Below are 26,247 nucleotides of genomic sequence, written 5' to 3'. Positions count from 1 at the left end.
CTACTCTGCCCTCTCAGTGGAGACACGGCGGTTGAGAGGGCCGAGCGAGAGGACGATCTTGTAAAGTTCCTGCACCCCAAATAGTACGGGCCTAAACATTTGCCCCCCCCCCCCCAAAAAAAAAATTGGGAACAGTGACCCCTGATTGTCACTATTAGCGGCACACTTTGCGATTACAACTTTAAACCCCCTTAAACCCTGCATAAAGGCACCAAACAGTGCCATACAATCCCATAAGTAGGGCCCCTTCTAGCTTCCACATGGCAGCTAGACACCATTAGGCAGGACAGTCAGCTTGCTTCCTGTAGCTGTCATACGTCAGGGCCTCAGTAGGCTTATATGAATCTAGGATCCCCACTGCATGTTAACAAGGTTAAAAATGTGATTTTCACTGGAGGGGATCTTTAAGTTAAGGGCTAAGATGGTACAGTCTATACAGAGGCAACAAATAAATAAGTCTCACTGGCTTCATGGCCTCAGGGAGGACTCCTGTCTTAAACATTAACGAGGCCTCGTGTCCTCTCGATCGTAGGTGCTAATTGAGATGTTAAGGCGGGGAACCGGCAACTGTGTTAGACCAGCGTTTCATTGGCTCCATATTTCTCTTTGATAAAGAGCTGTTGTGTTTCCCCTTCCTGTTCCCCTCTTAGTGGTGGTACTTGGAGTTTTTTAGGGGCTCCCATGCACATCTGATCTGGACCATAAAGCACTTATTGATCCTTGTGAACTTTTGCCTCCCTCTCCCCTCAGTCCTCACAGACCTGATGTCTATGGATTTGAACACAGTCAAGGAGAAATCTATAGCTGGGGGAAAGATGATTAAGTGTTGCTGAACAAAGCAAGAGGATATAGGACCACACACTTTTTAGAGGGTACCGAGTCCAATTAACTAGACTCTACCAAGAAATCTATAGCTGTCACCAAGGATTTCACTAAGCGATTTGAGCGGGGGTTTTAGTGGAATTCATTGATGTGGTCCCCTTTTTTCCTTTTTTTCAGTGGTGTGTATGTGTAAAACATTTATCCCGTGCCTGAGTATGTGTGTGTGTGTGTGTCTTTGAGTCGGCTGTTTGTGTTTTTATTTGATTGCCCCTGTGTTTATGCCCTCGGCCACTCATGCCAATCGCAGCCACTTGCCCGTCTTTCTGACAGCTGCCACATCAACACAGGATGCTTATCACGACTACCTGCCCTTTGACCTTGTCTCAATTTGCCCATCCCTCCCTCCCTCATATTGAGTGCGCTCAGATTTACAACCGGGCCAAATACAGGCAGCCAAGGCACACAACTCTTCGGTGTAAAGCTGAGCCATAGATTCCTGACAGACAGTCCACACATGGGCCCGGGATTGAAGCGCGTCCTTGAGAGGGAGAAAAATCAATAGCCTAATGGGAAAGTGGTTATGGCTTCTCTCTCTTTTCCCCTCTCCCTCCCTCTTCCCCGAGACACTTTTCTGCCCACTAACTCCCTGTGTTTAAACTAATCTTCTCCTCAAAAAAAGGGACAAATTTTAAAGTCGATCATTAATGTGGTGCCTGGAGAGGGTAGATTAAAAAAACTGATATATGGCCTAAGTCAGTGTGCCATTTAGAGAAGCACGGTGGCGTTGCTCCTTGTTATTACATCGGGGCACAGTAAATGGGATTTGGCCAGGGTTTTGCAGTGAGTAATAACACACATGCACACACTGCCACCCACATGCCATGCCTGTAAATCAGTGGATCAAGTGCACTAAAAAAGAAGTGCGGCAGAGACTGAGGGAAAGAAGTAAAGACACTTCACAGTGTCTACTTTGAAAGTAATCGCTCTGAGGACCAGACTTTGCAGCTGGCCCGACTAAAAGCAACTCTCCGTAAATATTTAGCATTTATGTCAAAATCTTTAATCAGAGTGCCGTGTTAATGACACCAATGAATCAATCTGAACTCAAGGGGACTGACTGGGTTCGACACTCTTTAAATTTGTACCCGTTGTTATGATGATGGGTAAAGGAGGTTTTAGCCAGAATGGGAAGCAGATGGCAAACTCAAAGCTTGCAAGGAGAGGAGGTAAGGCCTCTTAATCAGTGCATAAATAGGGGTGCGAGTTACAGTGGGAGAGAGTGCTGATGAGGAAATTGCTATGAGAGGAGCAGTGCAGTATGATGAGGTAGGTGAAACATTTAACCAAGGTTAGAGTGTAGGAGAGCAGAGCAGTGAGCAGACAAAGAGCAGGAGGGCTGAAGTCTTCATCCCATAACCTCCAATGTTCTCTCAATTTTTTAGTTTTAATAGCTTAAAATTAGATGTAACCCTTTTTCCCACATGTACTGCATTGGTCCAAAAATAAGACAGTTTTTTGTTGTTATTGTTTTTCCTAGAAATTGATCTGGAACACAGGAGGTCATCTTATCGTCAGGTTGATATCAGTGTTACATATACATACATTGTTTGTTCTGACCAAGAATCACTGAAGCTGTTTTGCTATGAGTGGAACATTAATATAAAAGACATTTTTTAAAACTACGTGTTACACCAAATGTAAAATACTACCAGTCCATTAGGGATGGATACCATTCATATTTTACCCGATACCCATATCAGTGACTTTGATTTAGCACTGGCACTCAACGGTACCTTTTTTGGGACTTTACTTTCTCTGTAATAATACAAATGTAATTTTTGGAGGGGTGATGTAGTCGACTAAATTGCAATTCTACTCCTGTGCTCTTTTCTAATCACTCATAGAGCTGGTCTTCTGTCTCTGTCTGTCTGTCTTCTTGAGTGTGTGTGTCTGCTTGTCTAACAGTTATATTAATACTAAAATAATACAGAAAAGAAAAGACTATCGCTGCAGATCAGTACTGGGGCGATAGTTTTGGCTCAATGGGGAGCAACAGAGCGGCTTCGGGGCACTTCCGCCCTTTTGTCTGAAATTGATCCTGGCCATTGCCAGCCTTGGAGCTCAGTGGCTGGCTTTAAGGCTTTGAAATGCTTTGCGGCACTTCCACCTCTTGTCTAAACCCAGTTTACTCACAGATGCACTCTCAGATACCGAACTTTGCCACCAATGGATGTCATGTGAATTAGTACTTGATAGGACCGACGTAATTTGTTGTTACCCATAACAGTACAGAGATCGGTACCCAACCCTACCGTGCATAGTTGTAAGATAAGACCTAATTGCAGTGGCACCACTAAGGGTTGGCCAGGGGTTGCCACGGCTACCCTAAGACAATCACTGGACCCCCCCCACTGCTTCCTCTTGTGAAGATAATGGGAAATAATTGGAGGCCTCCGTGTGGTGTTTTTAAACCTGAGTCTGCTTTTTTCTGGTAAATGTTTTGTTCCTTACAATCAACATGGTCCTTCAAATTGAATCTGTATATTAGTCTTTTTAAGGAAAAGGCCAGCCAGCCTGTTTGAAGAACAGTGAATCACCTGATGCAAATATTAACAGATACATTATCTACAAGAACAAGATTGTTGAGGAATTTCAAGTGTTGACTGTGCAAGTATAAGTCTTTGCACTACAGTAATAATTGGTCATATTAACTGTAAAATAAACCCCAAAAAATCAGTATAGCCTAACAGTTTTAAACCAGCCTACATGCTACAACAGCACAATATAATTCCTTAATTTCAGTTGTGGCCTTGAATTTTGGTGTCCCAGCCCAAGATTTTCAGTGGCCTCATCTGGTCACAACAATAAAAAAAATTCTGACTGCTTCATTGATCCCCGGGGGGAGCTCACATGTCACAGCAGCAAAGGAATGGTAATGGTACTACATTACTACCAAATGTTATCCTTTATCAATCAAAAGATACCGATGATGTAAGCTATAAAGTATATAATATATGATATGTAGTATATGTTATATATATACATTTTGCAGTACAAATAAATATACATGTTATAAAAATGAAAAAATACAAGAATAACAAAATAATATTAAGTATTTTTGCATTATTTTAATAAATCCCTTTAATTCTGTTTCACTTTATTAGAATTTAACTTTAAGGCTCTCATGAATGAACAATAATTGGCTGCTCAACATGTCATCAAAACATAAGAGTTAAAACTGTGTCCTCCAAAAACAACACAAGTCAAACTCAAAGATAGCAAAGAGACAGGCTATCAGCAGTAAGAAAATTAGATGACAGAGATGAGCTTCCTACATTGTAATGCCATGGACCAGACAAGTGAATGGTGCAAATAATTGCGCGAAAGTGATTTAGTAGTGCACCTCTGCAGCTATGATGTAGTACCATTACCATTCCTTTGGATGTCTGTGAAGATTCTCAGTCATCCAGGTCACGGTAATCATAAGTGCAATATCGTAGCAACTGGTCTTGCTTGTGTTTCTTGAAGGCGTTTCACCTCTCATCCAAGAGGCTTCTTCAGTTCTAACTGGTGCAGAGTTGCAGGCTGTCGACTCTGTTTCTTAGTTTCAGAGTCGTTACAAAGAGCTAACTAACTAAGAGCTCACATGTGACGACTCTGTAAGGGTTCCCACCCACACATAGTTTAAAGCCTGCAACTTTGTACCAGTCAGTTAGAGCTGAAGAAGCCTCTTGGATGAGAAGTGAAACCTCTTCAAGAAACACAAGCAAGATAATAACACAACAAAACAATAATTGGCTGCTCAACATGTCATCAAAACATAAGAGTTAAAACTGTGTCCTCCAAGAACAACACAAGTCAAACTCTTAACAAATCTAATTTTAGATTTGAAGTTGTGCTTGATGATTTAGTTCATGTTTTGTTTGTATAATTGCTTTCGATTGTCCCGCTTGTAACACATTGCCTAAATTGAGCTGTCTTCTTCGTGCAAAATTGAGGTTTTGCCATCAAAAACAGTGCAGTTTGTGGTGTCTGGAGCTCGTTAAACACCTCAGTGGGGCACGCCATCTCTGCTGTGAGGTTTTTAAGCATTCATTGTACTTCCATAACTTCTCACTTAAACTATGCTTAAGCCTAGGGGGTGAAAAAAATCCATTCCTACATGGTCACATTTAATTCCCTTCATCATTTTTCAACTGGAATGAGTGAAATTGCTCCTTACCATCAGCAACTTTGCTCATTAAGAGCTTGGAGAACATTTAAATATTTCTATTTAAAACGCCTTCCCAGCAATTCCCAAAAGCCTATTTTACGCTTCTCCAGTAAGTGGATTAAACTGAATTAAAAATGAAAAGAAAACGGGAGAGACTTTTTTGTAGTGCCTTTTATGTTTGGTGAAATATAGCTTATGTTTTATATCAGACAAATAAGTATACTGCAGATACACCTTTAGTGCAAGCTGGCTAATTGATTTAGTTCACTCTGCATGTAAGAGGGGAAGAAAGTGTGGAGAATGATAATAAAATCACACAGTTGGCTTTCTGGCGGAGGCTCACCAGCCAAGCTGCGATACTTTATTTGTCTCTTTTCCTCTCTTTTTCTTCTCCTATCCATCTGTCCTCATTAGACCTGTCGTCTCCTCTCGAAAAGGGTCTTGTCTTAAATCAGAAATCCACTCTTTATGTATACTTGTTGCAGATTTCTAAGGCAGCAAAGACATCTTTTTCTGACATATCAAAAAAGCAAACCCTTCCTCTCTCTTCATCTCTCTCCCTATCTGAAATCATTTAGATATTTATTGTGGATTCATAGAGAATACCATGTGGGCTTGAAGCACAGTCACAAGTACTGGCGGGGTTACAGGTATTTGTTGTGTTTGAAAAAAACCCTAATAGATAATACAGTATATGAAGGTCGACCTTTTTCTCGCTGATGACAGTCTGTCCAGGTAAACCATAGCTTTTGTTATGATAATTTGTGGGAGGACAGAGTCCAAAAAAAAAAAAAACACATTATTAAACTCTGCATTCAATTATTGTGACTCAACAGGAGATTACGTAGAAAGGTAGCCTGCTAAATATTCAAACATTCAGTCCAGATTCGTGAATATTTAATAATGTCTATTCACATTCAGCACAATTCATTTGAACACACAAAGAGCATAAAGCTCTTCCATCAGGTCTGGCCAATTGATACTGACAACAAAACCAACCATTTTTATGGTCAATAGGGACTTTTCTTTTGTTGCTCGGCTTTTGTTCGGCTGAAAAGACTTTGATGAATTTGTTTCCCTTCACTGCGATTTGACGGCTGAGCTTGCAAGTTAGCGTCCTTGTACTGTAACACTGACGCGTGCAGTGTGCACAGCCATCTTCTCACAGGTTACACACTTACACACACACACGTACGCACACTTCCCCATGCCAAACGCCGGCGTACACATAAACAGATTCATGACAGACAGGCCAATCTTCCTGTTGGATAAGCCGAGGTGAAATAGCTAATTGGCGTGCAACGTGCGAACAGCATATTGCCACTTACACAGAGGTTTAGGGTGACATCCCGCCTCTCCTGAAGTGACTGACGCAGGAGGAGCCTCGCTGCTGTAAAAATCTGAAATGAAAAGGTTGTGATTACGGCCTCGACTACAGAGACTGCACACTAATAATCGTGCTTTCACCATGCCCTTTTCCTTTTTCTAATTGATAAGCTTGCACCCATTCTGACAGATTACTAACACATGTGATACACCTGACTCTCATATCTTCCTTTTGTCCTCCCTATCTACTGCCCTCACCTATTTCTCCCTGCAGTCATGCCCCGCTTTGCTGAACAAGTGGAGGTTGCTATCGAGGCGCTGAGTACGAACCCTCCACAGGCTTTTGAGGAGAATGAGTTCATTGATGCATCCCGTTTGGTCTACGACGGCGTCCGTGACATCAGGAAAGCTGTCCTCATGATAAGGGTACGTCCATTACTTCCTCTAAAAGGAAAACACTCACTGAAATGCCAGTTGAAATACTCAGCATTTAGGAGTTAGACGGAAATGAATGTGTTTGGAAATGCTGACCAAGACCAAGTGCGGTAATTTATATCTGCCTTCCTCCATATATTTAAATAATTTGATTGGGTGTTCTGTGAATGTAGACATCTGAGTAAATTGTTTATGCCCTAATGTTGCTGAATAGTCAGTCAATGAGTCTGGGATTTAGCAAATTTGGCTTAAATTTATGATCTACTTTTAAGCACTCTACAATCACATTAACCCGTATATTATTGTCTTTTTACCCTCTAATTAATTATTTGAAAATACAAAGGGAGAAAGCAAAGAATTTAATCATAAAACCTGTGAGAATAAACTCTCCTGAGTCACTGGATTCATCTCCGTGACTCATGAGACATATTTGTCACAGACACCTCTCCAGTTTTTGCCTCTTCATTGTCATTCCCGCAGCCTCACATCTGTGATACATCACTCACAGAGCAAACTGTACCACAGACTATCACAGATGACAGTAGAGGTTCTTTCACAAAAATATATCCGCCCTCAGGACGAAGACAAACATAATTGAAATCTAAAATTCAATTGAATTCCCATCCGAGATGTCACACCTGTCACATGATCATGTTTTATAAAGCTGGCAGAACATTTTACAGCATGTCATTATAAAAACCCTGCATAACAACATGACACCAGCAGCTCCGCCGCCTCACATACCCGCTCTGATATTACGGTATCTGCATTTTTCACCCGAACTGGCCCTTCCTCTCTTCACCATGTAATTCATTTATTCAACTTTATGCAGGCTGGAAGGTTTCCCAGTGCAGCTCTGGAAAAAATCTAATTATGGAAAATAATTTGATGTTGGTAAATAATGTAAAACAGGCAGCTTTGAACTGCCCGGGACCAGCTGGCTTCATAATCCCATCCAAGTTCAATTACTTTCTGAGGAAACAACTTGGAAGATCCTTGCTTTCTGTTGTCTAACTCCATCATATAGATAGCAAATGTTGGTGCCACATGTAATAGTTTTTTGTGCACATATTTTCAAGCGTCTGTGTTATTTTTCTCCCACTTAAGCCGAGTAATGGCTCCTTTAGAATTTTTACAGCACAGATCTTATGAGTCGTCGATGGATTAAGAAACCAATTCTCCACAGTGTTTAAAAATTGAGGCAGGTCTTGAGAAGAGTGTAAAGTTATAATGAAAGTTCTCAAAAACATAGTTTTGTCCTGGCCTTTATGTACCCACGCAGACTCACACACGCGCGCACACACACACACACACACGGAGCAGAGTGCAATGGAGTAGCAAGTCCTAGATGTAATGGAACATGTATGAAATTGAACAGTGGTTGGAGACTGGCAAGTGTAATATAACCAGTGTTTACTCTCTCCTATTCCCAACAAACTGACCTACAGTCTGTCTCAAGCAGAAAGTTCAACTTTTGCCACAAGTTCAGAGCTAAAGGAGCACTGCATTACAGAAATGCAAGGGGCTGCATTGATGTGGGCATGTTTGTCCATGAAGGCTGCTTTTAATAATAGAACCTCGGGTTTAAAGGCTTATCAGATGCCATAACATTGCACAGTGGTCTATAACACTGTGAGCTTTTACAACAAAAAAGTTATCACAACAACAATAATTTTATCATCTCTTTCAGTGATCATGCAGAGGCCCTAAGAGGCAAGGTGGTGAAAAAGGAATTACAGAACCAGTTTGTTTCTTATGTAGGAGATATTATCTCCTATGTACAGGATGTTGTATCCCATGTGGGAGATAATATCTCCTACATAGAAGATACATAGGATCTCCTTATTCTCCAATGTAAGAGATATTATTAAAAACTTCTGCCTTTCCTCCCATGAGACACAAGGCTAGACTTAATTAGGTTGGTTTGGGAGTGAGAAAGCCGTGCAGAACGAAGCGCTTAGTGCATGATACAAAGAGCATTCAAAGTTCAGCCAAATGCAGCATAAACAAAAGGCTTTAACCCTCTCAATTAACTGACTACAAATGTCCACTGTAAAACATGATGGATCTTTGGTTGAATCCAAATGTCCCCATTTGACCGGACTGTGCAGGCGTGTTCACGGGAAGTCTGGGAGTGCTTAGGGCTGTCTAAATCCACAACTCAGCCAGTCCACAAGGCCTCAAGTGGAGTTTCTGCAGACTTCAGCAGACTTCACTGATATAATAACCTACAATTCACTGCAATACGGACGTGACATTTTGGGGGCTGAAACAGAAACAACGTATGAATGTATGAAATAGTTATTGATATTTAGGGCTATTAAAATGTTACTTGAATTGTGTGGGCCAGAAATGATATTCAACCACATCATGATACAGAGATATGTAAAAGTATAGGCTGTAGAGGGACTGAAAATACATTTGATCATTGCTACCTATCAGGCTGTGCAGTGAAATAGGCTAAAAATTGGCCAAAAACAACATAAGAAGGTCTTTTAATGAAAGTAATACCCAATTTATTGACTTACAGTCCTGTCCTTAATTAGACACATTGCTGTTTTTGAATGTGTGTAGCCTGTATGTTATATAGAGATGTGTTAATACATTTTTGTTTAGTCACAAAAAAGCTATACATGGGATTTGTATCTTATCTGTAGGGACAGATGAGTAGGTGCTATTCATCAACTTATATCACATATATAAATATGACAGCAGCGATAGTTGAACGTTTCGAGGGGCAAAACAGTCTCGAGGCCTGTCTATCAGCCGCTTGGAGTCTCTGCCATCGCAGACTTTACGTGATGACAGTAAATACTTCACGCTACATACAACTGAAGTCTGCGAGGGCTCCGGCTGCAAGTCCAGAGGGTGGACGTTTGGATTCAGCCTTTGAGAGTTCTATGACATGTCATGGCTGCTTGCACGTGGGAGAATTTTTACTTGTAGGCTTTCCTTGTAGGTAACAAAAGATATTTTCACCCTGCTTCTCAGGGCGTCTGTATTATCACAAGGTAAACAGCAGAAAGAAGCAAAGCAATCTACTGCAGTTTGCCGACCCAGCGGCCCCATTGAAATGAACGACCAATCTCACAAAGCTGTTTAACACCTGGTTGTATTATACTGGATTTAGTGATTCAGCTATAAACGTATTCACATGAAAACGCTAAGGGTTGTCAAGTGTGTTTGAACTTGAGACGAGATGCTATTTTTGTATCCCATGGGCATATCAGGTCAGGATAGAGGGAAAAATATATAAGTTGGTGAAATGAAATAGGAATGCAGACACATAACTAGCAAAACACAGCAAAAGTAGCAGTTCTCCGAATGATAGAAATCAAACCATATGCTAAAGAAAATATCATCATGTTCAGTAGAATAGAATCTGTACTTTAAAAAATGAATATGAGCATTATATAAGTACAATAAATGGTGTTCCTGCTGCTGAGGATAAATACAAAGGCTTAAAAAAAAAGCTTAATGAAGCTATGTATGACCACAACGTTGTGCCAATTAATTAATAGGAGCTAAATCTCAGTGGCTATGGAGGCTTTTCCCCATTCTTTTTATACAGTCCTCATCTCATTGAGTCCATTAGAAGATGGGTTTTTTTTTCACAGAGCTGTATCATGTTCTGCGGTGATAGAATATGAGGGCAACGGATCAATGACTGTTGGGAATACTAATAAGATTATTCATCACTATGACTAGCCTATGCTAGCCAGACATTGCCAAAGCAAATCACTAATGCAACTTAGTCTAGAAGCTCTTGGTTAATTTTAGATTCCAAGGGATGGTATCAAAGCTCATAGTCTGAAAATTCCTAGGGACGCAATTGGTAGACCTGCAACCAGTCAGAGCAATGAAATATGTGATTTAGCACTGAGCGATGGACAAATGTAAACAGACAGTGATGGTGTAGCATCGATATGTCTGTGAACGAGTGTTAATGCCTATCCCAGCTGACATTGGCCGAGAGGCAGGGTACACCCTGGACAGGTCACCAGACTGTCACAGGGCTGACACATAGAGACAGACCAACCATTCACACTCACATTCACACCACATTCACGGGCAATTTAAAGTCACCATTTAACCTGCATTTCTTTGGACTGTGGGAGGAAGCTGGAGTACCTGGAGAAAAGCCACGCTATCACAGGGAGAACATGCAAGCTCCCCACATAAGGGCTCCTCCACCCTGGGTTTGAACCAGGAACCCTCTTGCTGTGAGGCGACAGTGCTAACCAGTGCATTATCATTCTGTTTTTGTCATCTTAATTTGGAAATAGTACTACAACAGAAAGTTCCACATCAGCAGTGACCATCTTGGTTGTTGTCAAAATGCCTCGGCGCTCCTCTTTACTAAGATAGGTTAATGCATTCTCATTCCGAAGTCGGCAAATACTGGCGCTTGGGCTGTGACTTTCGCATCAGACACAGGCAAAAAAATCTGTCCTTTCACATTGGCAGTATACATGGCTGGGCACTGTCAGTGTGTTATGGCGTCAGGGGGAAGACAGCCAGATAATAACATCAGTTAAGGGGGCAAAAGTTCGGAGTAGGGCAGGTGGGAGGGGTGATGGATTGGTCCAACAATCACCCACTTCCACCAGGGAGGTCCATGTTAAATGTAAAGCCAAACCCTGTTGTTTTTTCTGGTGTTGTACCAACATGTTACATTTACTGTATCTATTTTAAGAGACTGTATGCCAACTGTACATTTCCTGTAAAAATGGAGGTGTATTTTGAAAAGACACAATGTATGTAACAGACTGACGTGGATACGGTGTCCCAGAACATCAACAACAGACGGCTACATGCACGTCAAGCCAGATTGGCTGGAAATCTGTGTGAATGGGAGGGGGATGGGACATATCTACCAGAATAAATAAAACATGAGCTCACAGATTGGTCTGGTTCTGTGGTTCAGCCTATGCCAGCATACAGTTCATTTAATTCAGTATTGCCATGGTCTACTAGCAACCTGTTTGGTAGATGTCTTGCTTTGTAGTCAGTGTGAGCACTCATCTTGTGTAAGATATTAATTATATCTGTAATATCTCTAATATAATTAATCATCATGAAGAGGCAACATTCTCTCAGCCTATAAATAGAAAACCTCTCAGTGCTCTTCACAAGGACGGCTGTGACAGCTCTGTGAATGCAGCGCTTTTTAAATGTCAGCATCATGTAGGAATGATGACTTTACACATGTACATGTTTGGTCTCATATGCTGCTCTGCAGCAGGTAAGCCATCCAGCGTAGCTTACCATGGTGATATAGTCCCAGCTAGGAGTGAGCCGTCTTCACGAGATCAACAAGCCTGTGCTGAAGTTAGCTGGCTAACCCACTAATCTTAATTAGCGAGACAGTGCTTTGTAGCCAGCAGAGAGGAAATAAAAATGATTATTAATCAGATGCTCATATATGACTCAATTACATTCCAGTGTTTTATTTCATAAGACACCAGAAATTACTTGTGCTTCCATTGCTTTTTCCAATTATTAAGCATTGTGGAGTAATGCTCTGTATTTTCTTCATTACATGATGCTTACAACTCTGCTTTTTTCCCTTTTGAAATAAAATGAGAGGAATAAAATAAGCGCCAAAACTTAAAAAGAATAACATTAAGCAGTTTCATTCACCACGAGGCCCTGTTCAAACATGATACGTCTTCAAAGACACAAAATAAACGTAAGATTATTGTGCAGAGACAGACTGTGCAAACACACATGTACACAGATAAAAGCAATACGGCTGACATTTTGTTACATTTCAGAGGCTTGCTCTTTAAAATGCAGTCCTGCTGTGTGTTTCCTCTTGTTACAAGTGGTGTCTAGTAGTGGATGTGGGAAGTAGTAAAACCAGCCTTGACAGAAACTGTCCACAGATTATTGTCTAATCGTTGAGTCACAGCTTCACACTAAATAGCAATGTTAAAATCTGCTGTAAGATCACAAGAGTGAGTTTTTTGCAATCAACAAATCCTCCAAAAAGCCACAACTACTTTAGTTTCGTCTGGATGTTCTTGCAGGCAAATTTTCTCTGTTGCCATCAGGGCGTCATTTTGCTTTACCTGCTTGTAAAACTAACTGGTAATCAAAATCTTTTATTCCCTCTGCAATTTGTCTTTTCAATTCTCTGTAAATATTTGTTTTTATTGTGTTATTTAATATATTTTAATTTTATATTATTTATAGATTCCTTTATTCCACTGAACTCCTTGGCATATTTTTAAGTTTTGGGTTTTTTTTAATTTATTTATTTTATTACCCATCAATTTATGTGTGTTAATGTTATGTTATAGTATGTGTGCAAGGCAAGCTGTTGCCAGTGAGATTAATTGAATTGCCTGAATCTGAATCTGTACCCATCAATTTCAATATATCAAGGTTGTTTGTGATGAATCAAATAATCTACCAGCCAGTATTGCGTGGCACCTAACATTAGCCACCTAACATCAACATCTAATTTTTCCAGGTTTCCAGTCATAGAATTTGTTCAGGAAAAGTCATGAAATGTTGTGCGTAATGAAATTGTTACCGTAATCTTCACTTGATAACCTTCCACATAATGTAACAAAACAGCATTTTCTCTAATACACTCTAATGTACGTCTATGTGTGATAGTGTTTTGTTTACCATCACGTATGTTTCTTCATTTTTTTTCCTGCATTACATCTCTCCCTCCTTGTATGCCAGCTAGCTGAAATTATGTTTGAGAAGAGCTTGAACCCAGTATATTTGAATGAAAGAAAAATAATAGTGTGACAGTGTGATTAAACACGTAGGTTCATGAATCCCAAAGTTGCAAAACCTATTCTGTGACTGCTAAATTGTACAAAATAAATTGTACTGCATTTCTGAGACGGAGCAATGTTCGTGTTATACATGGTGAATGATTATGGAAATTTTATTATGGGGGTCTAAAAAGTCATTGGAAAGATTTAATATTTTGTCCATGAAAATGTGTGGGAACCATAGCCCTGTTTCCACCGAGCAATACGGTACGGTTCAGTTCATTTGGATACGATTTTTTCTGTTTCCACTGTGAAAAGTTGTGGATGGTACCAATGGAACCATTCCGTTCCCCATTTTTGAGATGACAACATGAATCCATCAGCACACCTTAAATTTCACTTTAACAACTTTGACCATTAATTTAGTTTTTATAGGACATACACTTTTAATAATGAGTGGATCAAACATTTAAAAATATACATCAATTTTGACTGGATTATGTGAACTGCATCTATCCCAATCCTCAAAAAAAAAGTGTAGTTGAGCATCAGTCCTGTGGGCACTGGCAACACTAAACCCCTGAGCTTGCCTGAGAAGGACTAAATGCACAAACCCGCTGTTTTTCAATATCCCATCAAGAGAGACTCTCACCGCAGCCTGTTTTATTTTGTTCTGAAAATGTTGACATTCAGCCTCGTTCTGTGGATAATAAACAAGGAGGAAATACAGTGAGTGCTGGACAGAGCAGTGAGTGACAAAAACCCCGCCCTCATTTAAGGGTACGGTTTGCAGTGGAAACGCTAGGGTCTAGATACCATGTCTGAAGGTTTACTTTTGGTTCCAAAGGTACCATACTGAAAGTGTTTGGAGGAAACGGCTTATGTAAAGAAAAGCATCCCTCTGTAAAAACCTGTCTCTCTCCAGCATAAATATATTCAGTGACCTCCTTTAATTCTCTAAAACTTGATAGCCCTTGTTGGCATACTCGAATTTAACACCATTGAATATGGAGTTGCTGACCGAGGTAATGTGCAAATGGGTCGAGATATTTACCTCTGAAGTACAAACAAGGACTAATTGTTGATATTTATACCTGTACATGTGTTAAAAGGCACTGATAACTGCTATTGTGTTGCTTCTTTCCTGTCAGGTATCTTTCCAAAGCGAATACATTAATGCTGTTAATCAGAAAAATACCTAAAATTCCAAATTTCTGCATTTTCAAAGAGTGCCACTCATTTATAATTCAATTTGACAGAAGACTGTAGGTAAGGAAAGGAGGTATTTTATCCAGAGAATAACGCTAAACATGGCTTTTATGAATAAATAATTGACTCTTTTTATTGTGTGACATCTGTGTCTGTCACATGCTGAGTTTGGTTGTGAGCCAAAACTCCCAATGAGGCACTGTATACCGAAAACAACACAGGAACATATGCTGTCTGTTCCTCTGGATTCCCGCACAATGGGGCATGAAGTCAAAGAAATTTGTCCTTTTGAGCTGTCAATTTAGGAGTAGTGTGAATCTTCTTTTTTCAGTTTCTCCCTGTCTAACTTTGTCTTTGTGTTTCCCGCAGACACCAGAGGAGCTGGAAGATGATTCTGACTTTGAACAGGAGGACTATGATACTCGCAGCAGGACTAGTGTCCAGACTGAAGATGACCAGCTTATTGCCGGACAGAGTGCTCGGGTGAGTGGATGTTCACTTCCCCACTGTGCTGAAACTTCCTGACTGTGCCTTAGTTATGGAACCTAAAAAAAAAAGAATAGAGAAAGAGATGACATGTGTTTGGTTTGTGTAATGGCTGGGCAACGAGCCCAAGTGACTATAAGTGACTGTAGTGTTAATGCTTCAGTCGTAGGCTGAGGAGCAAGTTGAACTGCATCCCACCTCAACACCCACCCCTGTTCCCTGGCCATACTGGAATCGATTCATCCAACTAGTTCCACTTACATAGCATGAAAGTCCATTTAAATGATCCTAACAAGCGGGATTATTTTAAATAAACAGTGTTCGGGGGTGGCAGGTGTAAAATTGCAATCACAAACAAAGAAGTAATTACCAAATTCCCTTCAGATGCCAGACAAAACACAAAATACAGTATAGTGCTGTGCCAAGGCTTCAGTTGCGATCACCAGGGTCTGGGCTTTGTTGCACATTAGCAATTTTTCACTTGGGCCCAGCTTAAAGAACATTAAGAGGGTATCAGTGCTCGCTCCCCTCCAGCAACACAGAGGCTCTAGCGGTGTGTTGCATGTTGAATGGATTGTGGATGACAGGAGTGTGACTTGGCCCGATGCCTTTCCCTATGGCACAGGCCTGTATTATACTGCCTGAGTCTCTACACAGTGTGCACACACAGGGGGTAACGCACAAAGAAGGGAGAAATAAATAAAACCAAAAAGGAATCTTATTGTTCCTAAATGTATGTATTATGCAGCTGTAGCAGTGACTGTGCTGCTTTTTGATAGGAGTTAAAACAAAAAAATAACCAACTTAGAAGTTGGGCACTGCAACCAGTCAAGCTTTTATCTTTAAGGCGAGCACAAAACACTGTACATTAAAGTGAGACCAGCACACTGCTGTAGCTACAAATGCAATACTGGGTAATGATTAAAGGAATATTTCACCCACAAAATGGCTCTTTATAGATCAGTTGGTCACGCTGTGTTACCTTGAATTCATCATGAAAACTTTTTAAGAATTTTTCTTGTCGACCAATAGTCGTCATTTAGGGCCATTAGTCAACTAGTCGCCCACATTTTTACAATATTAATGTAATTATTAAATGATATATTTTGGGCGGGGCAAGACAATGGTTTGAGTTGAAGGTGTGAGAAAGAATAGTATCAGTAACATTGTTAACACTGTGCTACATTACAGAGAAATACAAACCGTACTAATGAACCTTCATTAATATAGGCCTATATTTTATCTACAAGTGCACGTCACACACTGAGCGAGCCGCCTGTTAATGACGCTGCGGGCAAAGCAGTAATGATTGTGATAAGTGGCTAATGGGCATGTAGCTACTTCCATGTTTCAGATGATATGTCATGTTTGTAGTCGACCAATGAAGATGAGTTTACATATCACCTTGTGTTTGTCCTTCACCTTCTCAAAATGATCCCACACTTTGGATTTCCTGCCCGACATGTTATTAACTAGCCTGTGGAATAACTGCAGGTACCAGCCCTGGAAATTAACCTGACTCCTGTCTGGCTACTGAGCGTGGCCTCTTCCTGTGTCTGTCCTTTCAAATTAAAGTCCCACATGGTCCAGTCATATAGGTTTTGATTTATTTTGACAAGGCACAGCTCCTAATAGAGTTTCACTTTTTTTCTGTTTTGTTTTGTTTTTGCCTTGACTAAGCGACCAATGAAATCTTGCCAACTAATGACCTTTCTGGTCGAGTAACGTTTGGTCGACCATAAGGAGGCGGCCACACTTACACACCTTCCCAGAAAACAGCAAACATATTGACTTACTGATCGACTGGGGACCAAGTTTGACAACAGCAAAACTACGCCAAAACATCTTTTTAAAAACTCTCACACAACTCTTGCAGTGTAATACAAGTACTTTCCAAACATGCATTTTCACTGAAAGACCTCAGTATTGGAGTCTGGCTTTGAAGAGAGGGTAGATAAATTTCAATTTCAGTTCAGTTTTGATTAGTATGGTTTCAGCAAAAATTATGTGTTTGAGAAGTACTGATCATAGGACTGGATAAGTGAGACTTGGATTATACTGCACCAGTTGTGTGAGAGAGAAATGGATGTTTTGCTATCATGGTCCCCAGTCAATCAGTAAATCAATACATTTGCCATTTTCCATGGAGGCATGCTAGAAAACAGAATTTACCTTACGAGTTCAAGGTAGTGCAGCACGACAAGCTGATATACAAATGGTTGCTTTATGGGTGAAGTAGTCCTTTGATGCTAAATCATAGTATAAGAGTTATAAAGTCCGTTACACAGCTACATCTTGCCAAAGTTTGTTAGCAAAAGCTAACATTAGCCACCACACCCTTCTGATCATAATAGAACAACCAAGGCTGTAGCAGCAGAGGCTCAGAGTCAGTTGAGCTGAGCAAGTGTGTGTTGCAAAGCTAATGAACTTTGTTAGAGGAAGATCATTTCTTATTTCAGAAGTTACATAGTCTTGCTTTACATTCCATTATCCCTGCTATTACTGATTCTCCTTCAACATTTTAAAAAAGTGGTGGAAAAATGTAGGTTCTCAATGAAATGCCCAATCTTTTTTAAACGTTGGGTCATTTTTCAGTATCATGTACTGTGAGTGCAGCAAATTATTCAAATTAACTGCCCATATATGTATGTTGTTGGTTGCTCCCTGCCAAAATGACACACGAGCTGTGTTAGAGCTGATGCCCAACATTGTGTCTTAGTGCCCTTTGACCTTTGCTTATCAGCCAACTGTAAGGCTAAGCTTTTTTATGGTAGGGCACATGAACTATTGGTTTAAGCTTTGGGAAACTTTGTGGTTTTAGTTAAAAGAAGCATCTGCCAAGTAGTGGTTAGTGAAAGATTGTGTTGAGGGTTAAAATAAATCATGCGTTTCTGTGTGTTTGAAACAAAATATGATAAATTCTACATCCATTTATACTAGTCAAGAAAACCGTATTTGATAAAGTGCCATTTAGGGAAGACTGATTTGATTTTGCAGTACTCTTACGTAATCAAGAATTTAAGTTATATTCCATTTATTTAACTGGTGAACTAAAAGAAAATAAAACATTTCCAAATCTGAAATCCAAGCATGAACAAAAAAGAACAGACCCGAGCTTTGGGTGCACAATAGCTTCTCCAGGATGACTGTGGGGGTCCTGGGTGTGAAGTGCTTTGAGTTTGTTGAATGTATACTCCCACTAAGGCCTCCCGCAGCGTAACATTGCGGGGCCATCTGAGCTTAGACGCACCAGTGCTGCCACACAAGGGAGCTTCACAGTACCAAACTGTTAACTAGTTTTCCTGGCACTCAACTGTGCTTTGAGTGGGCAGCTCTTCTTGGGAACAGTTTGAAGTCTCAGCATGTCCCTTTGTCATAACTTGTTGCTGTAATACAAGTGGTGTAAGGTGTATTTAAGGGTGACATGGCAGAACTTAATGAGTGTTCACGTGCCCGTAATTAGCAAGACATGCACTTGAGCACCGCGTCGAGTAAATGCACGACAACGTATCGCTTAGTGTTATCAAACTTGATTACTTTTTGTGCATTTAGAACACATTATCGTGTACAGCAAACTATACATCTGGCGCACTGACAAAGCCTCTCGCACAGTTAATTGATAGCGCCTGTTTTTCCACTCATAGACACTGTTATGCCCTCAGAGACTAAACATTTACACACGCAGAAGGCAAGCACATCCATAAAAGATGTGTTTGCCGTGAACCGCTGGTGATCTGCCCAGTCGGCCTCAGCCTGTCGTGTCAGGATAAAGCTTGCTGTCCTCTCACGGTCATGCCAAGTGCACACTGGCGTTTCTGTGTTTCTATTCAAACAGACAAGAGGAAGCGTAATCCATTTTCTCCATAGGAGCTGACATGAGCACACTGAGGTTTACAGTCATGATCCCCCCCAAGCCCCTCCAGTGTGCGGGTATCACACGTGGGACACATGCGTAACATCTTTCTCGATCTCAATGTCTCCCTCTTGCTGAGCGTAGAAAGAAATCAAATCAAGTCCAGGGCGCTCCTAGGAGCCTTTGTTCCCAGTGCTTTTTGCCTTGTGTGGTGCTCCACTTGTCACTTCTATTATACTTATGTGTAAAGCTAACTTATTAGAGCAAACATGCATAATGAGAAGGCAGAAAAACACACAGGGGAAGGAGGCCTGTACATAGTGTCTCTTTCTATTAGAACACGCAGACGCAAATTCTCCTTCTGTAACACACACACACACACACACACACACACACACCGCGGATAATGCACAGCGCTCTAAACACAACACACACACACACATACGCACCCAACATCTCTTAGCACAGTGATTGGATAACACTGTTGATAGGTCATCCATAAAATTGAACTCTGAGTGTCTGGGCAGTTTATTTCAAATGAAACAAATTAAAGTCATTTCAAGACGCCGCGCTCGGTGAAGAAACCCGGAAAGCGCTCTAATCCCTGCAGACGTAGCCGAGTCGCAGAGTGTATTGGCACAGCACTCCCTCGGCCGGATTTGCCACTATGTTAAGCTCCCAAGGCCCGCTCCTTGTTGTTATCAGTAAAGTAGGGGAAGGGATTTGGGGATAAGTGAATTCTAGAGAGCAGAGGAGGAGAGAGAGAAAGAGAGGGGGGGCGGGGGGGCTTCACCAAGTGCCTTCCTGCTCCCCTGACGTCCCAATTGGCTCATGTGTTTACCCCTGTGCTGCAGCTTTCCTTTGTGTTCAGAAGCCCCTCTCTCCGTCTCTCCTTCTCTTCCTCCCCGACGCTCTCTCTCTTTTGTCACACCATTTTCAGAGTAAATTTGAATACCAACCAAATCCCTCACTCTCTCTCCCCAACCTCCCTTGATCCCTAATTTTAGAAAAGGAATTTCCAATCCAAATTGTTGAGTTTCAAGAGACTTTTTGCTCCCTTTAACTGTTTGAGGAAGGAGTTCATCTTGGTTTAGTGCGGCTTTTATGTGCAGGAGACGGAGGGAAAACATTGTGATTGCACCTACAGAGATAGCCAAACTGAGAACTACTCCGTGATTCTCAATTTGCATTCTCTATCTGACTCGTTACAATGGCATTTAGCGAAGCCATAACTGTACTTCTCCTCAACGGTGTAACCACCATTTTGACACCAGGGGCATACTGCTCGGTGTAATTATAGAAACAAGTGAATAATTGATGCCTCAACAGTTGGGTGCAGGAAAGAAATGAGCGGCAAAGATATGCAAACGACCGCCCTCGAGTCCGGAGGTCAGAGAGATGTGCCTGGTGGCAAAGTGCACTCACCTGTGTCGCTATTGATTAGGCAGCAATTACTGTACAGCTTTGCCTACATTATGTTTTTGGCTACATTGAACATGAGTGTCTAATCAGCAAAGCATACCCCAGGGAGCTGCTGGCTCCGCAGAACCACAAGCTGAGAACACAAGCACCCCTAAAGTGTCTGGGCTAAAATTGCCTTTTGTGGTCCTCATATTTATTTTTATACATTTTTGCACTGTTATTTAAACTGATTTGAATAAAAAAAGGCTATAGTTGAGATGAACAGCATAAATTTAAAAAGTAATGTGTTATATAAGATAAACTCAAAGAAGCAGTAGGATTACCTCATAAAATGGTTATTAAAAAAAGCCCAGTCGTGCTAATTAACTCAGCCAAAAATGCATACCTAATACCAAAACACCACCATGTTACCCTGACTCCTCAGTTTTGTGTTTTCACATCTATGGTTAGGGTGTCCCGATTCTTGTTGGGAACAGAGAGGTAGGGTGAAGGGTAAGGGCTACATGGCCCTTAAAATAGAGGTTTCTAAGACACTTCAGACAGAGACTTCATTGACAAGATGGCTGCACAAGCAACAAAACAAACCCACAATTGTGTTTTCTTCATTAGTAAGGACTCAAATATTATCAAATAACCATCTGATTATCTTAGATTAAAGGGGGGCACCACCTAAATTTAGAATTCTAAAATATTACCTCCATGGTATAGGAAAGTCTGATCAGTATTTGGTTACATGAGCCACTCTCCCTTAAAGCCAGAAACCAGAGAAATAAACCTCAAACTTGTGATGTGATAGCGTATAAAGTCTTGAGCTGCTCTACAGACAATGAATGGGAGCCTGATTTAGAAGACCAACAGAGTTTTTTTTCTCTTTTAGATACCCAAATTAGCTTTTTTCTATTGTAGTGTTCTCAGCTCTGAAACAGAAAATGTAGTCATATACTCAGAGCATTTCCCAAGGTGCTCTAGCGTCATCTCGAACAGTGGTTCCCAATCTGTGGGTCGCAGTCCAAAAGCAGGCCATGGCTCCATTCTGAAGTGACCGCAAGTGACTCATGAATGTGTCAGATTTTATAAAAAACACACTTTATTTTGATATACAGTGAATTTCTGGCACAGAGCTTACATTTTGAAGTGCCGTTCCCGGCCAGCCACTTGACAGAGACGGCAAACTAGCTCGACAACATGGCCAGACGCAAGCATGTGTGGACCTTGAACAAATGACTAAAGAGGGATCTGGACCCCGTGGCTGCACCAGTTAGGAAGAACTGATCTAAAACGTCTTTCACCCTTCATTGTCTGTGGAGCAGCTCCAGACTTTATGCTGCATGATGTCACAAGTTTTAGCACTCTAGCCTTTGCATTTGGGAGAGTTGGTCATTTTTACTTATACTTTTGGATTGTCTTTGACAATTAGAATAACATGTATGAATTTTGAAAATGGGTGAAGTTCCCCTTTAATTTTGTTTAAATATATTATGGTGCTTTTCTTTATTGCAAATATAACAAAAACTTGCCAGTATGCTCGTGTCCTGGTCTCTAGCTAGCTACTGTTACATTGCTACTGCTGACTGATGCCTGACAGTCCAGCATTTTGACATATTCCTACATCAATTTGATGCCATATGACGCCCAAAATTTAACTACAGTCCAGCAGTGAAGTTGCTGCACTTGTTACCTCTCTTCTAGTATCAGTGCAGACTGGCAGGGTAGGAGCACAGGTTGATTACGTTAGCCTACAGAACACTGCTAGTGGCATAGTCCTGACAACCACAAAAGGATGCCATAGCCCACACGAGAGAATTCAACACAGCAGAAGATGACATATTTGCATTGTCCGGCAACATTCGTGGCATCGGTTTTTGTAAATATCAATGGTGTCTCAGGGTCTTTAAGGGTTTCACAGGGGAATATTTCAACCACTACCCCTTGTAACTCTGTTCCCAGGGGCAGGGTGGCACTCAAAAACAAGCAGCAGGGGTAAAAATGGGCTTGGGCCTTGATTCAGGGATCTGTCTAATAAGTAAATGAACCTCTGGAGTTATATTTGGCGTGTAGACGGGCAGACTTACAGTAGCTGTTTTGTCAGAGATTGAATAAATGTTGGTGCTGGGGCCCCAGAGCCACTGCCTGCTGTGTGCGACCCATAATTCATAGCAACACCTGCAAAGTGAGTACGAGTTTGCCCCGCTGGAATCAGCGGTCTGTTTTAAATTGTTTATTCCTCATTGTGCAGTCTCAATACATATTAACTTTGTATTTGTTTTAAATGTGAGCAGTGTTTTCACCCCACACGTGGTTTAATGGGATTTGCTGCCTCGCTGTTGTTTGTGTGTCTTGGCACCAGCAGCAGAGGAAATCTACACTGGGCTTGAGGGGGCTGGTTTTGCTTGTTTGTTTATGCCGTTCGAGTTCTCTTTTTTTTTCTCAAGCTAACCGCCATCAAAGCTTTGCACCACTCTGCTCACACAGTGATCAGTAGGCCAAAGCTCATGGACACATCTGTTGGCCTCTGATGAGAAAGTTGCGCCACCACGCTTCTCTATTTCCATCTGTAATTTCAGTTTTTTTTTCCTCTCTCTCTCTTTCTTTCATTGTGCCCCCCCCCCCCACCACCACCCCATCTGTTTGGGCTTATTTTGTTTTCGAAGAATTTCAGAAGGACAACTCATCTATATTTTTTGTTTTCAATTCCCTCCTGACACATCTCGCAGGGGACGTGAACAAAGTGACGCACTTTCTCACTGAGCTCACCCCGCACCCCCACACACCAGCTTTGCTGCGAGAGAGGGAATAAGGAAGTGGGAAAAAAAGAGGACAAGGGCGATTATTTCATTAAGAGAATACCAATTCTTGGAGGACAGTCAATAATAGATGAGGTTAAAAAACAATGATGACTTTCCTTTTTTTTTTTACTGTACTCGTTTTCTCCCTCTGCCTCTCGAGTCAATAGAATCGACCTAATGGAAACCAGGTTACTCTTCCTTCCATCTCACCTCCCTGACATAATGTTGAACAAATGCATTATTCATTCTCTGGTCTAAGAAGCGAGGTAATTATACATTTATCTCCCAAATAATACCAGGTCCTTACTGCGCCTGTGACCTTGCCACAAGATTTATGCCATTTTGGACCTGCCCCCAAAGGCCGCTGAGTTAAAAATGAAGGCAAAAATGGATTTGCTCTTTATGGATATAAGATGTCAAGGGGTTTGAAAAGGTCCAGTCATTAAATGTAAAGTTTAGAACTTTATTTTGAAGCGTTTCAGAAGGGCAGGGATAGTCAGACTCCAAACTTGGTGTTTAAGTTTTGTAGGGCGGATTAAAAAGTAGACCGGACGGAAAAAATAGAACAAATGGTGCTACAGTTCTCCCCTTTATGTTCCTCCCTTTATTCTCCTTCTCCTTAACTAATCCTTCCTCTTATTCGCTCCTCTCCTCATTTCCCTATCGTTTTCTCCTCCCTAACCTTATCTCCCTCCTTTACCTAAATTCTTCTCCTCTGTCATTTCCCTCACTCTGAGCAATCCATCCAATTTATTCCGCTCAAATTTACTCCCTAACAACCTCTTCCTTGTCCTCTAATACTTTTGTTTCTTCCATGTTCCCCTGTGGCTCGCAGGCTATCATGGCGCAGCTTCCCCAGGAGGAAAAGGCTAAGATTGCCGAGCAGGTGGAAAGCTTCAGACAGGAGAAGTGCAAGCTAGATGCTGAAGTGGCCAAGTGGGATGACAACGGCAATGACATCATCGTGCTGGCCAAGCAGATGTGTATGATCATGATGGAGATGACAGACTTCACCAGGTAAAAATGACACTTTAAGGCAGCAGAAACACAACTCTGATGCATTATTACACTTTAAAGGAGCAGTGTGTCGCATTGTGTGACATCTAGCAACTGCAACGTGCTGTAACTTCTCCCATGTGCCAAGCCTGAGTTCCTGTTAAGTATTTCTTCAGCATCTATTGTTCAGGAGGTTTTTACTGACAGCCAAATTATCCACAGAGGTCACTTCCTCTCAACAACAAACAGACACGGTGATTAAAACAAGTAAAAACACTGAATAAAGCAATTCCACTTAAAAAAAACTGCAGTTTTTCCGAAGCTGTTCGGCTCATCCCTGAGGGGCTGTTTAACCACAGTGGCCGACACATATATACAAATGGCCCTGTCTAGAGCCAGTGTTTGGTTTGTCCAGTCTAGGCCACAGTAGAAACATGGTGGTGCAACATGGGGGACTCCATGGAGGAGGACACACTCCCTATATAAATATAAACAGCTTATTCCAAGGTGATGAAAGCACAATGATTCTTATTTCCATATAATCACACTAAAGAGAACATTGTTTTTACTTTATGTTCAATTTATGCCAATACATATTCCTAATTCCATACACTGGACCTCTAAGTTTATACGGTTAACTTGTGACAAAATGTTGCCTAAACATCCGGCATGGACACAAACTCCAGAAGGAAATCTGTCTCTTTAGCTGCTAAATGTACCGCTATAATCCGGGCCTGGCACCATAAGAGGTCTTAAATGGGCTCAGCCCCCTCAGTTGTATTTCTGCCCCCTCTGTTTAAGCTTTATGTATCTTTGGAAAACAGTTACAACAACATTATTGGCAGAGAAACGTGCCTATTGCTTAACTGTAGTGTGGCAGTAGTCCTGAAATGGTGCAGAGGAGATCGATACACAGACAAACAGACAGAACATGTCACTCAGTTTGGTTTCTTAGCCTGCTTGCTCTCCAAGGTTGTAAATAGAATTTTTGGCCCTTATTCTGTTTCCCGCTATTGCAGAAATCCACAGACATAAGGGAAACAACGGGGAAGTGAAGGGAGAGTCAGTGACAGAGAGAAAGCTGGAAGCAGCAAATAGCTCTTTCTGTGTGCTTTCTGCTCCTAATTTTGACAGAGAATCATTCATAAATGTAAAAAAATATTTAGGGCTCCGCTAATGCTAAGTTGTTATGTGAGTGCTCTGATTATTAAATGTATTATTTGACTCTGAAACAGTAGCTTATGTTATTGTTATTTAGCCTTTCCTGGGCTATTACATGCTTAAATTAATGCATTTTAGTCATTCATTCATTCCTGTTACAAGCCGCGCAGGGGGCTGGAGCCTATTACTTCTGACATTGGGTGAGAGGCAGGGTACACCCTGGACAGGTCACCAGACTATCACAGGGCTGACACATAGAGACAGACAACCATTTACACTCACATTCACACGGACCATTTTGAGTCACCAGTTAACCTGCATGTCTTTGGACTGTGGGAGGAAGCTGGAGTACCTGGAGAAAACCCACGCTGACACAGGGAGAACATGCACAGATGGGCACCCCCACCCTGGGTTTGAACCAGGGGCCCTCTTGCTGTGAGGCAACAATGCTAACCACTGCACCACCATTTTGATTAGTAACTGTAATTTAATTACATTTTTAAATCTCACTGTAACAGTAACCACCGTGCCACCATAATGCATTTTATTTTATGTAAAAATAAAAAAAAAGGCCCCTTGCACTTTTGAACACCCCCCTCAGTCACTTCATCCTGGACTACTGCAGTTTGTTGCTGGGTCAGTAGGGTACAGAAGGTATCAGGGTCTTAACTGCAGACAGCTGCCTGCTGTATCTGAAAGCAGAATGATGAGTAAAGTTGCTCCATAAAACCAAAACAACTAGCTGGTGAGACATGTCGGGTGATAATCCTCTGTGGGATCATCACTATAAACAACCACTTT

The 26,247-nt window shown here is 41.3% G+C and overlaps 1 protein-coding gene across 1 annotated transcript in view; it reads left to right on the top strand.

Annotated features, from left to right (window-relative positions):
* The window catches only part of ctnna2 (catenin (cadherin-associated protein), alpha 2), a 536,848-nt gene that overhangs the window by 482,090 nt on the left and 28,511 nt on the right, over positions 1-26,247 (top strand). The window contains exons 13-15 of the mRNA XM_033623313.2: positions 6,636-6,787; positions 15,112-15,225; positions 24,125-24,306. Of these exons, the coding sequence (XP_033479204.1) occupies positions 6,636-6,787; positions 15,112-15,225; positions 24,125-24,306 (448 nt within the window). The remainder of the gene's footprint in view (positions 1-6,635; positions 6,788-15,111; positions 15,226-24,124; positions 24,307-26,247) is intronic.

This window comes from Epinephelus lanceolatus, chromosome 3 (assembly GCF_041903045.1).
Source record: "Epinephelus lanceolatus isolate andai-2023 chromosome 3, ASM4190304v1, whole genome shotgun sequence".
Classification (NCBI taxonomy): domain Eukaryota; kingdom Metazoa; phylum Chordata; class Actinopteri; order Perciformes; family Serranidae; genus Epinephelus; species Epinephelus lanceolatus.
The sequence above is the reverse complement of the archived record's forward strand: the minus strand, read 5'-3'. Positions and strand labels throughout refer to the sequence as shown.